Raw genomic sequence first — 14088 nt, forward strand, 5'->3', positions numbered from 1 at the left:
TATTACGTATACAACAGTACCATCTAGTGGTTAAATTGGGGAATGAATAGCGCCATTACGTAATGACGTAAAAGAACTGATGAACGCGGGGGACTTCCTATCACTAACTTTTCCCACTTTAATTAAAATTCATAAGTGAATCTGTGTGGGGTAGCCGCCTTTCATCGTTATTCAGCGTGTTTTCCAACGACTGCGGTCTGAAGGTGCGTGCAATTCGTTCATTGTTATTAACGCTGTTTTCATAATGTGTTGCAGGACCAGATGTTTCCCATGGTCACAAATATAGTAACGTTATAATAAGGCAGCACCCACACGGCTGTTGTAACTGTCTTTCCCCAACCAAAGTTCACTGGTTATTGATTAGCCTAATAACAAAATTATTGGTTTTGATAATGTCCTCAAAATATCTTAGCTAGTAATGATGCTATATTGGTTGCATACCAGCAAGACCAGCATATGTTTTGGTGCTGGCATCAGCACCAGCTAAACCAGCACTAGCACCAGCATCCCATGCTGGTCGTACCAGCAAGACCAGCAAATGTTGTGTTTTGGTGCTGGTATGCTGGTGGCCACCAGCATAATCCCATGCTGGTTTGATGCTGTTTTTTCAGCAGGGGCTTCTTTAGAAGTTCGTTTACATATACGTATTTGGCAGATGCTTTTATCTTTTCATCTTTTCATGCATTTAAAAGTTTTGAAACACTCCATGGTTCTTTATTTATATTTTTACTGTGGCACTGTGGAAATTATGTTGTGACTAAGCATACAAAATAAATCATAACTCTGTTATATTTTGTCATCTGAAGTGCAGTTACCTTTGGCTAGAAATTGCACTCTGTAATTGTAATTTTATCAAGAAGCTTATTGAAGACCGGCCCGTCTGGCCCCAACAACCATGCCACGCTTAAAATTGTTTAAATCATCTTTCTTTTCCATTCTGACAATCAGTTTGGAGGTCAGGAGATTGTTTGATGTAATTTAACACATGCTGGGTTGTTTCAACCCAAAATGCTGGGTTGTTATAACCCATTGTTGGGTCAAATATAACATTTTCTTGGTTAATTTCAAACATTGAAAATAACTCAGCATTTTAGAGTGTACATAGACACAGTTTGATTGTTTATTTTTTATTGTTTACTCGTTTTTTTACTTTTGTGGATTCGGAATATAACTTTGTCTTTATTTTCTATTTACAGGCAGATTAATGTAAGGACAAACAGACAGATAGATAGATCTACACTAAATATTCAGAATATTTAATCTTTAAAGTTTTAGTTCATATTTTAAGGTTTTAGGAGATCAAATAGTTTACTCATAAAACCACATGCCAAGTTCACCACCGGTTACACCTCAGATATGGCTTGAACAAAACCACATTACTGCACTTGTTTGCACCCTCTCCTAACCCACAAACCACAACTCACCCTACATGCAGCTGTATTCAGATCAAATGGACAATTTAAGAATTTCAAAACAATTCATGATAACTATAAGAAACATCTAAAAAATTATCACACAAATTTAGCCGTTAATGTATAAGCCTAAATGTAACATAAATAGCTTTAATGTGGCTTTAGATACAGTATAGGATAAAGTTGGTGTCATAATGAAAACATTGATATATTCACAAGATGGCGCTGATGTCTGTGAAATAGAAGTCTGGTATTCTGGCCAAAATGAGTTTGATTATTTTTGATTGGTTAAGTGATACGCAAGACGTTGCCATGTGAGCAAAGAAGTGTTAGGTTTGGAATATCTAAAAACAATGCACAGTAATCCTTCTAGTGTAGATAAATGACACCGAGGGCTATGTTAAATAACAATATAGCTTATCTTGTGTGTCCTGGAGTTTGTTGATTTGTTTTGTATTGTAAATTGGAGTGTTGAATGTGAGTTCTTTGTTGTTGCTAGAACGGGTCAGGACTGTTGTTAAAAACTCAAATGGTTTCAGTTTCACAGATAATTTTAGAAGGGAACCATCCTTTATTTATTTGAGTCCTTAAAGTACACTGTAAAAAAACTTTGCTGCCTTAAAATTTTACAAGTCATGTCAACAGAGATGAGTTGTCACAACTTATAAAATGAGTTAACTTTTCTCAACTATATTTGATTAATTATAACAACTCACCTGTAGTTATAACAACTCATCGCTAGTCAAGATTAATAATTGAAATGACTTGTAAATCCGAGTTGATTCAACAAAAATTTTTAAGGCAGCAAAGTATTTTTTACAGTGTAGGTTCCCCCCAAAATAACACGTTCAACACGATTATCAGCAGCCATGCTGACAAGTATGAGAATTTCCCTATAGTTTCTCATCCATAAACTCAAACTTTTATTTATAAAATTATTGGAATGTTAACAACTGATCCAGTTGCAGTAAAACTAAACAATGAAAGACAGACATGTATCCATTTAGCAAGAGGCTTTTGTCCAAAATCTTCAAGGACTGCAGATGAAAATTAGCCAGAATGGGTAAATCTGGTACATTTACATAGGATACTTGTTTATTGGGTTGATTAATGTACATTGTCATCTTTTAAAAAAGCACAAAAAAATACATTTTGGAATAAAAATGTTCTTCCCCAAAAGCAGAATTTTTTAAGGTCAAATATAAATAAGTGCAAAATAGTATCATCTTCATGTGTCCAATACAAATTTATTGGCTTAATAGTAAGTAAGTAAGTAATTTGATTTCTATAGCACCTTTCGAGAGCAGTGACACAAAGTGCTTTACAGCACAAATACAGAAAATACACAGTACCATTAGACAAAAAAAAAGATAAAAATCAAGCGATTACACAAAGTATGCATTATACATCCACAAAGTTTTTATAGGGATGACCTGTTGTTGTATATGACACAGCCCCCCCCCCCTCAAAAAAATTTTATACTACAGTAATATATTGCATTTTACTTTATTTTTCCTTTTGTAAAATGCAACTTTGTTATTATTTTGTATTCATCAGTAGATGTATAAAGGGAAAGATGGACAGACAGATTGATGCACATACACCAAATATTTTATCTTTGAAGTTTTAGGAGATCAACTAGTTTACTCATAAAACCACATGCCACATTACCTCTAAACCTAGTATTACAGGGCACATTTTAGATACACTGTAAAAAATGTCTGTAGAAATTACAGTATTATTGGGTATTACTGGCAGCTAGCTGCCAGTAACCTACTGTAGATTTTACATTTATGTTATTTACTGGCAACATTTTGTTCAAAGTTAAATGAACATGAAACATTTTTTGACTTTATCTTCTACAGTAAGTTACTGGCAACCAGCTGCAAAATTACAGCAAATTTTTTAGAGTGTATGGCTTGAACAAAACCCCATTACTGCATTTGTTTCAACCTCTCCTAACCCACAAACCATCAGACCTCAAACTACATGCAGCCGTATTAAAGTCAATGTTGATAGTTCATGAAAAGTACTGATAACAATAAAAAACATCGATAAATGTATACACAAAGTTAGCTGTTAATGTATAAATGTATATGACTGATGTGACTTCATAGATACATATATTATAAGATAAAGTTTGTCATAATAAAACATTTTGTTATATTCACAAGATGGCGCTGATGTCTGTGAATCAGAAGTCTGGTATCCTGGCAAAAATTGGCGCCTTACATTTGTTAGATCTTTTTTTATTGGTTAAGTGATACGTAAGACGTTGTCATGCTAGCAAGGCAGTGTTAGGTTTGCAATATCTGAAAGGAGTGTGTGTGTGGCATTTTTACCTGTTTTATAATAAAACCTTGCTTGAAAGATATTTTGGACAAATAATTATTATTTAAGATTAAATAATATAAAACAAACAAAGTGTTTTAATAAGAATATTTTGCTCCCATCCCATAGAGTCCCTTTCTTCACAACACATATCGCTGCTGTCCTATTTTTGGTCTTTTGGTGGTGCTCTTCACCGGTCAGAGCTCCAAACATGAAGGTACTTTCCAGCCTAAAGGATTATGCTGCAATGCTACCACTGTTAGCCATATTTCTATTGATGTAACCATAAAGCTACACACCCCTGTTTTGGAAAAAACCCGTGGGAACTTTAGGGGATTATCAGTACAGTAATAACCAAACTTCCACATAGCACTCTTATGTAGGGCCTGCTTATGTATAAATATACATAGCTTCTCGTTGGGGCTAATGTATGCATATATACAACAGAAATAAAAGAGCAAGGCTGATGAAATATTTTAGTAATTTTAAAATAATATGTCATATACTTTAGCCTTCAACTTCATGGTGTGTAATACATTTACAAGATGTATTGAAAATAAACATAAAAGTGCATTAGACACGGCATACTTATCCGTCTAGCGTAGTGTTGTATGTGTTGTATAACAATATAGCATATCTTGTGTGTCATGGATTTGTTTGTTTTGTAGCAAATGTAAATACGCTCACAAACTAGTGTTATTTGTGCGTTCTTTGTTGTTGTTGTTGTTGTTAAAATAAGTCAGGATGATTGCTAAAAACCCAAATGGTTTCAGTTTCACAGATAATTTTAGAAGGGAACCATCCTTTATGTATTTGATGAGTCATTGAACCATGAAAAAACATGATTTTCAGCAGCCATGCTGACAAGAATGAGAAGTTCCCTGAGTTTCCCATCTTTGTCATCCATATAATCTCATACTTTTTATTATAAGAACATTAAAGACTGATCCAGTGACAGTAAAACTGAATAATCATTGATCAGATACTGTAATGTTATCATTAAAGGTTCATAAAGGAGCGGCTACTGCATCTGATCTAGAAATGCCTCTCCACCCCCATCATGTAGATCAGTGTTAGTTTGGCTTTGGCTTGGCATCACCAACAAACTGAATAGAAAAGAAAGTGAAAGAGTGCCGGTTCGGTACTTTCCAGGGTGTTGTCATTATGCTCGGCATGTGATATTTAACCGCTGGTGGCGTGATTATACAATCAAACAAAAAGAAGAAACATTTATCTGCTTTGTCAGGATGCAAAGAGAAAAAAATATGCTTCAAACACACACACACCTTTTCATCCATAGTTTTGTTTTTTGTCGGATCAGATCGTAGCACATTTGTGGCAAAAATAAAAGTCTGTCCGACATTTTAAATATCTCATTGATAGAGAAAATGGCTTCTCTTAGCTTTGCATATTACACTTTGTACCTGAAAATGCTGGTCGGTTACCATTAAACATATTGTTATAGTATAATATTTTTATAAATTAAATATTATATTCTATTTATTTAATATACTTTTTTAAGTTATAGTATAATTATAGGAAACATAAAAATGTGTTTTAACTTAAACTATATAATTGGTATATCAGTCTAACTCAATATAATGCATAATTTTCCATGCAATTAATATTTATATTGTTTATTTAAAATAATAAATAGTGTCTAGTGCAACAGTTGTGCAATGTAATAGTTATTTTGAAGCAGTTGTATGAATGTGGACCAGACTGTCATTGCTTGCATTTCCTTTTTCCGAAAGGGGGTGATAAAGCACAACATCGCATTCACACATGCACCATAAACCAGACATAGCCAGGTAACAAGCTAAACTGATAAAACAAAAACAATAGGGACTTTCCAACAACGGCACAAAACAAAGATGATCTGTACAAATAAAAACACTGTAAAAATTTAGGGGAAATTGGCCTAGGGGAAGTTAGTGTTTTGAGCAAAGATATAGGCCATTTCTATAATGTAGTTTTGTGTTTAAAAGTATATCATGTCATATATTATTTCATATTTTTAATATTGTATATGCAAAATAAATATTTAGGCTACTGCAATTTGCTACGTGTATATACATTTATGCCACTTCTAGGAGCATTAAACAGTTTGTGTAAAATCACTTAAGTGTCATTTTTGTGCCACTTTTGGAGAGCAAAGGTGGATTAGTTTACATTAAAATATATAGGCTAACAGAAGTGCACAAATAAAAAAACAGAAATTTGATGAAGACAGATAAATATTGACGATGATGCCCTACTGCACAGGTAGAAAATGGTAATGAAAAGTCAATTCTTTAAAAAATGAAGCTGGTTTTCCTATAAAGCATCTTTAAAAGACCTCTTTAAAATTGTTGGCTTGGTTTTGTCTCAATATTGAAACAAAAAAGAAAGCGAACCGGTTGATAAAACCCCCACCATTAACCAATGGTGTGGTAATGAGCCAAACTGTCATTACTTCAAGAGTGAAAGTAAAAAATATGTGTACATACATGCACGCTCTTGCTCTTAGCCGAGCTTGGCACACATTTTTCAATCACAAAATGGCCGGCAGTTACAAAATGGCGCTGCCGGACCGGCAACTTTGGGCATTTCAAAAAAGTCACGTGATTTCACCGAAACCGATTGTGCACCTTAACTAACTTTTTAAAAATCATTATCTCATTTTTGCTCAATGATATCTTTTAAATCAAGCTTTGCTTGCTAATTTTTTTGTACAGTGAATTAGTCCAGGCTTAATTTAAACTTAAACAAAATCAAAATCCCCAATTTGGCAATGCCAACAAAATGTTGTTTTTTATATTATGTATCAGTATAGAAGCATCTCTCTGTAGCAAAGACAAATAGATGCATTGACATTTAGACCATGCAGGTATATTAGTGTTATTGCTAAGATACAGCCAACGAAGATAGCAGCCATTTTGCAGCAGGTAAAAGCGTGCCAGTAGTCTAAAATGGAGATCAGATCTTTGTCATTTGCCTTGCTGACATTAGGAGGTGGTACTGTATAATATGGCATGAGACAGGTGTGGCCAGGCACTAAGCCAAACATACAAATGTGTGACCAGGAAAAACAACAATAGTTACTTTATTTGGCAAAACCGGGTTAACCTGTTTGCCAGTCTCTACACAGCCCAAACTAAAATTCAAAGTGAAGCCTTATAAAGTTAAAACAGTGCTCAGGAAAATTTTGTGCATGTTTATATGCTGTATATAATTTCATTTTTATCTCCATACTGGTCTTTAGTACTGATGTATGCACACACTTGTTTCATGATCATAATGTAATAATAATCAGGATCATATTTTTATTGTTGTTGGCCTTAATAGGGCATTGATATGAAATTAAGTAATTCTCAGATAAACCAGAAAAAAACGTAAAACATTAAAAAGTCTTTGCAAGTTTTATTAATTTCACATTTCATGATATCATAATTTTTCATAATTTTTGCATTGTCTTCTGCATATTCATGTTCTGTCTGTAAAAGTATAGGGGGACTTCAGGACAGTAACAGTATAGTTTGCAATTTTGTTGTGAGTTTAACACAAGCTGGTTTGGTTTACTCTGATAAATAATATGGTGCTACCAGGCAGAGTGCCAGGATAAACAGGGCATTTCAAGAAAGTCACGTGATTTCATTGAATGAATGGTTGCACCATTACTAACTGCAGAATTCAGAGTTCAAATTCAAGCCACTATAGTGCAACAGGTCATTTTATTATGATGACTGGGTAATATTTTAGTATTTTTATCTAAGGTGTAAGAGTTTTATAAACTTGAAATTAAAATTTTAATAAAAGCATTTATACATTTTGGCACTTTTATCCAAAGCAACTTACAGTGCATTACAAGGCATACATTTTTTATCATTATGGTTTGAACCAACGACTTTTTAAACTGCTAATGCAATTCTCCACCAAAGAGCTATACAAGAGTATATGCCAATGAACAGACAACCATGAAAAGATGCTAAACTTTATGTGACATTGACAACATTATAAAGCTTAACTGTTCATTAGTAAAACACAAACTAGTTGATGTAGCACAGTGTTTATTGATATTCACGGTTTTACATAATTGCTTTAAATTATTTGTTAAAAATAATTTTGACTGATAAGCATCAGTTTATTAAGGTTTATTTTATGTACTGGTCTAAAAGTGAAAGCCACAGATCTTTGTGATATGATTGTGAGTAAAAGCATCTATTTACAGTCTGTAATGAAATCTTCATTATAGAATCATTACTATTTAATATTTACATTTATGCATTTGGAAAATAATGTGTTCCCTGGGATCGAAACCACAACCTTCTCACTCCTAACACAATGCTTTACCACTGAGCTAAAGGAACATTTTATTGAGTCCCATTTTCTTTTTCTTGGTCTGGATCATTAAAGATCCTCTCTCTCAGTTTATAGTAACTACCCTTCCTGTCCATCAGTTCTTTGTGAGTGCCCTGCTCGACCACCTCCCCGCCGTCAATCAAAACAATCTGATCCGCCCTCTCGATGGTTTTCAGCCTATGAGCAATCACAAGCAACGTCTGGGTGGGGCAGCTGGCCAGGGTTTGTTGAACCTGTAAAGTAATAAACATTGTGGTAGATGTCTAAATTGATATGTACATAGTGTATTTAGGTGAGCTTTGCAATATTTTACCATTTGTTCACTTTCGGTGTCCAAAGAGCTGGTGACCTCATCCAGTATGAGGACCTGAGGGTCTCTGATTAAAGCTCTGGCGATAGCAATGCGCTGCTTCTGACCCCCAGAGAGAAGACAACCACGTTCTCCAACATCTAAAAATAAAACAACATGATGCTTACAACAAAAATGTAACTTATTGATATTTTTCTAGGATTTTCATGGACAGTTTCCCTTGCATCCCATGTTAAATAAATGCAAAATCTCAAAGAAAACAACATAGCTCATAATATCAATAATTTTAAAATGAGTTAATATAAATCTGCTGCTTTTTTCACAATACCATATTAAAAAGACCATCTTAGTGATCATAAGTTAGTTAAGAAGCCTGGTTGTGACACCAGCGTCCTGTGATTGTGTGTAAGTGGATAACTAGCAGGTTAGAAATGCTAGAAATTTTGATGTGTTACTTATCAATTGGTTTGCCAATACTGTAAGTAGTCAGATTCATTTTTTATCAACTTCTAAAATCATGACAATTCAGAAAGAGTAACAGTGTTTACCTGTGTCATACCCATTTTCCAGTTTGCTGATAAAGACATCGGCATTGGCTTTCCTGGCAGCCTCCTTTATTTTCTCCATTGTGCAGCCGGGCAGACCGTAGGCGATGTTCTCCCGTACAGTACCGGAGAATAACACAGGCTCCTGACCCACCATCGCTATCTGAAAGGTATTTAATTAGATATTAATCTTATAACCCTGCTTGGTTATTTTTGGTTCTTTTGTTTATAGACCTTAGTCAGGGTAGACACCATATTTAATTTAACATGATTAAAAAAGAGGCCATGAGGAAGACTCATTTTTTTACAATGACACTTTGCATTTAAAGGGACACTCCACTTTAAAAAAATATATATATATTTTCCAGCTCCCCTAAAGTTAAACATTTAATTTTTACCATTTTGGAATCCATTCAGCTGATCTCCTGGTCTGGCGGTACCACTTTTAGCATACTGTAGCATAATTTTCAGATGGACAATTAAAAGTTGAGATTTTTCTTGGACGATATGGCTAGGAACTATACTCTCATTTTGGCACAATGATAATACGCAATGCTTGAAAATAGTCCCCTTGGTTACTTTTAATGGCAGGGCACTATTTTCAAGCGCTGTGTAATATCATTAAGCCTCCTGGAGCCATGTTACATCAGCAAAGTCTTTGATTATTACGCCAGAATGAGAGTATAAATCTTAGCAATATCTGCCTAGAAAATCGCAACTTTTAATTTTCCGTCAATCTTATGGCACTTTTCCATTGCATAGTACCCCACGGTTTAGTTTGGGTCGGGTCAGCTCAGCTCACTTTGGCGCGGTTAGCTTTTCCATCGAGTTTAGTAACACTTCACAGTGGGAGGGTTTATAAGAGTGTCGTTATATTTGCACTGCCTACTTCTGTGACATCATACAAGTGAGAGCATTGAACATTCCCATACATTCATTTATTTTTCAGTCCGCCACAAAATTAAAATTGGGCACCACAAACAGATGTTTGCACATCGCGTTATCACTAACGTTACCTCAGTCTCACATGACAGTTTCTGTTCAAACACCCCGACGTCAGTCGATGGCGCTCCGCTGAGCCTCATTGAAGTTGCATTTAAGCATATAATGCTGACGTGCTCGTCGCGAATGTTCCGCTACAAACTGCAAGTTTGGAAAAAACTGTTATGGTGTCCCTGATTCTCAACCTGTGGATGTTTTTCGTGAGTTTGGGAACTTGTAGCAGAGCACAGATGACAACATTTTTGCTCGAGACAGCGCAAGCTAGCCTAGCACAGGTAAAGCTAATCTAGCTATGACGCTGTAGTGACGATTCTCTCAGACCAATCAGTGACCTACAGTGTTTACATCACGTTTGGTATCAGCTCGGGTCACTTGGAACCCAAACCGAGGTGGTACGAAAAAAGTACCGGGTACTACGTACTGCACCCAATGAAAAAGCTCCCAAAAGTAAGCTGACCCGACCCAAACTAAACCAAAACGTGGAGCACTATGCAATGGAAAAGCGCCATCAGATTCAATGGATTGTGCTAAGCTATGCTAAAAGTGGTACCGCCAGACCCGGAGACCAGCCGAATGGACTCCAAAATGGCAAAAATCAAATGTTTAACTCTAGAGAAGCTGGAAATTTGCAGTTTTTTTAAATAGTGGAGTGTCCCTTTAAAAAAAGGCTGATTTACAGAATCAAACATTTGAACATGACATTTTGATGTTACTTAATACCTTTTTAATGGAGAACCCTGAAAGTTTGCTTTTTACTTTAGCTTTTGGATAAAGTAACCATATTTTAACAACAAAAAAATTATTTGAGATCAAACAATAATTGGACCCCATGCTGAAATCACATGGAGGACTACAATAACAACAGGGACATTATTAAAGTACTCACCTTGCTGTGTAGGTAGTTATGTTGATAGTTTTGTAATGGTTGTCCATCTAACAGAATCTGACCGTGTTGAGGTTGGTAAAATCTCTCCAGAAGACTAACACATGTGCTCTTTCCTCCACCTGACATCCCAACAAGAGCAGTCATCTGACCTGGCTTCAACTCCAGAGAGAAGTTCTGAAAACAGGTGAAAATTATATTAAGTATACAATAAATAAATTAGATTAAAAAAAAAGTTTCCTGTACTTTTATGTGAAAATTCAAGTCTTAATTGCAATGTAGCCCAAACATTAAAAAACTCAAACCGTAAAGGGGACTTTTAACAAGACTTTTTTAAGAAGTCAAATAAATCTTTGGTGTCCCCAGAGTACATATGTGAAGTTTTAGCTCAAAATACCAAATAGATAATTTATTATAACATGTTAAAATTGCCACTTTGTAGGTGTGAGCAAAAATGTGCCATTTTTAGGTGTGTCCTTTTAGATACAAATGAGTTCATCTCTGCACTAAATGGCAGTGCCATGGTTAGATTAAGGGGTGGTATTATCCTTTTCTGACATCACAGGGGGAGCAAAATTTCAATTACCTATTTTTTCACATGCCTGCCGTTACTGGGTTGATCTTTTTCACATTTTCTAGGTTGATACAAGTACTGGAGACCCAATTATAGCATTTAAATATGGAAAAAGTCTTGGAAAGGTTTAATTCAAGACTTCAAATAGCCTTCTGTACCTTTAAGACATTGTGATCTGGTCTTTTAGGATAGGAGAAGATGAGGTCCTTAAAGCTGACGTGTCCTTTCAGAACACTGGGTTGCAGGTTGCCATCCGCACTGACTTCAGGCTTTCGGTCCAGGTACTCAAACACCTTACCAGCCGCGCTCACTGAGTTTAGCATGTCTCCAAAGATATAGATTAAAGTCTAGGATAGAGATGGACCAATATTTGGCATAGTCACCCAAAAATGAGATGTTTGTCATCATTAACTGTAATTTCATTTCAAACTTGTGTGATTTTCTGTAATTTGGTGGATTAAAGAACGGTGCTCACTCCAAATTTTAAGAACTTTTTTTCAAACCACATGAGGGTTAGAAAAATGTATGACAGAATTTTAATTTCTGGGTGAATACATCTTTAAATATAAACGTTCATAAGTCTATAAATATTCAAATGTGATTATTAATCAGCAAATTATGTAATTAAAAGAAAACCAGAACAATACCCTAATGTTGTCTCCAAGATCTGACTGATAGAGGATGAAAGAGACGAGATTCCCTGTGCTCATCTGTCCATACTGGATGAAGAGTCTTCCATAGTACAGCATGGCCACCTTCATTCCTACTTCTGTCATCTGCAAACCACAAACATGGTCAAGCTAAGAATTTTGTTTCAAATTGTATATAAATAAAACAAACACTTAATAAACTGACCCGCCTAACAAGCAGGTAAATCGCCCTGACTGTGTCCCGTCGGGTCTTCCGATTATGGGTGTCCATCAAGCAGACATCATAGCGATCAGCTTCTCGTAGTTCTGCCCTAAAACTCTTCACAGTCCTGATGCCTGATACAGCCTCTCCAGCAGTTTCATTGGCTCGTGCCATAGAGTCCTGGACTTCTTTTGACAGCCTCTAAAAAAACAAAAACATATAAACTAAAGAGCAATTGAAATTGTTCAATCAAAATATCTGACCACAATTTTTTACGTATGCAAAAAAATGTCTCCATACCTGATAATGTGTGTCGTAGATGTTCTGCAGCAAGCCTGTCAATGGTGTCTCCATAAGCATCAGTAATGTAAGTTTCCAGGACAGGCTCACCATCAAATATAACATGCCCACAGTCTTTATCATGGTCCGCAGAAGAACGTTGACATTTAGGGCTACAGCCCGGCCCATCAGAGTAGTATCTGTGGACAGTCTTGACCCGATATCACCTGCAAAATAGATCACCAGCCTAACATGAGGTCCGTTGCTTGTAAATAATTGTTATTAGTATTGCAACAGCAGTTGTATTGAATCTACCTGTCTTTATGGTCTCAAAGAAGCCAATGTCCTGTTTGACCAGCGACCCAAACAAATTCACTTTGACTCTGCATGTGAAGCTATTGATGGCACACATGAAGAGGCCTCCGCGACATCCTGCACTGAATGAACTGAAGATAAACAAAACCTTTATTAGACAGGTAATTTTGTAATTAAATATAAACTATATATTTATATAGAATATATACTAACCTTCCCAATGAGAATAATGCCATGAGAAATATAGCCAATCTAAAGTTATCCCACTGGTACTTGGAACCTAAAATGTCAATCACTTCTCCTGTGTACAATGGGATGAACATCTCACCTGACATAACACAGACAAAAAGCATTTAAATGTATAAAGCTGGTTTTCATTACACTTATTTGATATATATAGTCAGTGCAATGAAATTGTCTACTCACAGAGGACCGCTAATGCCAGAAAGACAAAAGCTCCGCATAGCAGTATGTAGTCAGGTCTGTATAAACGGATGACCCGCATGAAGAGGACTCGAGCCTTCTGTTTGGTCTCTTTGCCTTTAGCATCTCCGTTAGTGTCAGGCAATGTGATCTCCCAAAACAGGCAAGCCAAAGCTGCAGCAACGCTACCGACAAGCCACGTATTAAATTTATCGAGCCGATAATTCCCGAAAAGATTCGAGCGCCCGGTTTCATACACCGAACTAATAAAACAGTGTACGATGATCCATCTCTTTATCAATGGATCTGTCGCATCTTTAAAGAAAACAGATCCCGTGTATAGCAGCGTGCATCGCAGTACAGATTCAACCCATTGCCGTAACAAATTATAATCCAGATTTTTTGTACGAGATTTTAATAATGTACCGCCGAGGTCCAGTGTGTAAACTATAAACAAGTCTATGCATAATATACAAGCGAACGCTAAAACTTTGCGCATGTTGTCTGTTAATCTGATACTGCGTAATAAATAATTAGGTTACTCGTAGCCTATAAAGATTACAAGCCTCGTTATTAGGCTATTTTTGTCTCGCCACCGTCTCTTCTACCTTTTCTCACGATTTCGAGCTCTTCATCTCTGTTCAGACTGTCAGGTCAGGTCAGGTAGGGACACGGACATTGTTGTCGTTTCACTTTCGATTTCTCTCAATTCGGGGGTTTCCTTAAAAAACACCAAAGCGCAATGGCGCTCTTAAAAATATGCTATATTTTAATATGATGTCAAATGTGTTGGTGTAAAATAGGATAACACACGACTTAAC

The 14088-nt window shown here is 35.8% G+C and overlaps 1 protein-coding gene across 1 annotated transcript; it reads right to left on the reverse strand.

Moving 5' to 3' along the window:
- Positions 1–7775: 7775 nt before the first annotated feature.
- Positions 7776–13937, reverse strand: tap2a (transporter associated with antigen processing, subunit type a). The gene is made up of 11 exons (XM_055220510.2): positions 13271–13937; positions 13058–13172; positions 12845–12975; positions 12551–12756; positions 12254–12451; positions 12046–12174; positions 11557–11745; positions 10828–11001; positions 8943–9102; positions 8398–8534; positions 7776–8317 (listed from the first exon to the last, which is right to left on the reverse strand). Exons 1-11 carry the CDS (start codon positions 13764–13766, stop codon positions 8096–8098), a joined length of 2157 nt encoding a protein of 718 aa, XP_055076485.2. The 5' UTR covers positions 13767–13937; the 3' UTR covers positions 7776–8095.
- Positions 13938–14088: the final 151 nt, after the last annotated feature.

The sequence above is a fragment of the Misgurnus anguillicaudatus genome, chromosome 20, assembly GCF_027580225.2.
Source record: "Misgurnus anguillicaudatus chromosome 20, ASM2758022v2, whole genome shotgun sequence".
In the NCBI taxonomy this organism is placed as follows: domain Eukaryota; kingdom Metazoa; phylum Chordata; class Actinopteri; order Cypriniformes; family Cobitidae; genus Misgurnus; species Misgurnus anguillicaudatus.

Excerpts from the sequence above, each read along its gene's own strand:
- tap2a (XM_055220510.2), bottom strand. The coding sequence starts at position 13,766 with ATGCGCAAAGTTTTAGCGTTCGCTTGTATATTATGCATAGACTTGTTT. Across the intron at positions 12,757-12,844 it reads CTTTGAGACCATAAAGACAG|GTGATATCGGGTCAAGACTG; the intron begins GTAGATTCAATA and ends TCTATTTTGCAG. Across the intron at positions 12,452-12,550 it reads TCTACGACACACATTATCAG|AGGCTGTCAAAAGAAGTCCA; the intron begins GTATGGAGACAT and ends TTGTTTTTTTAG.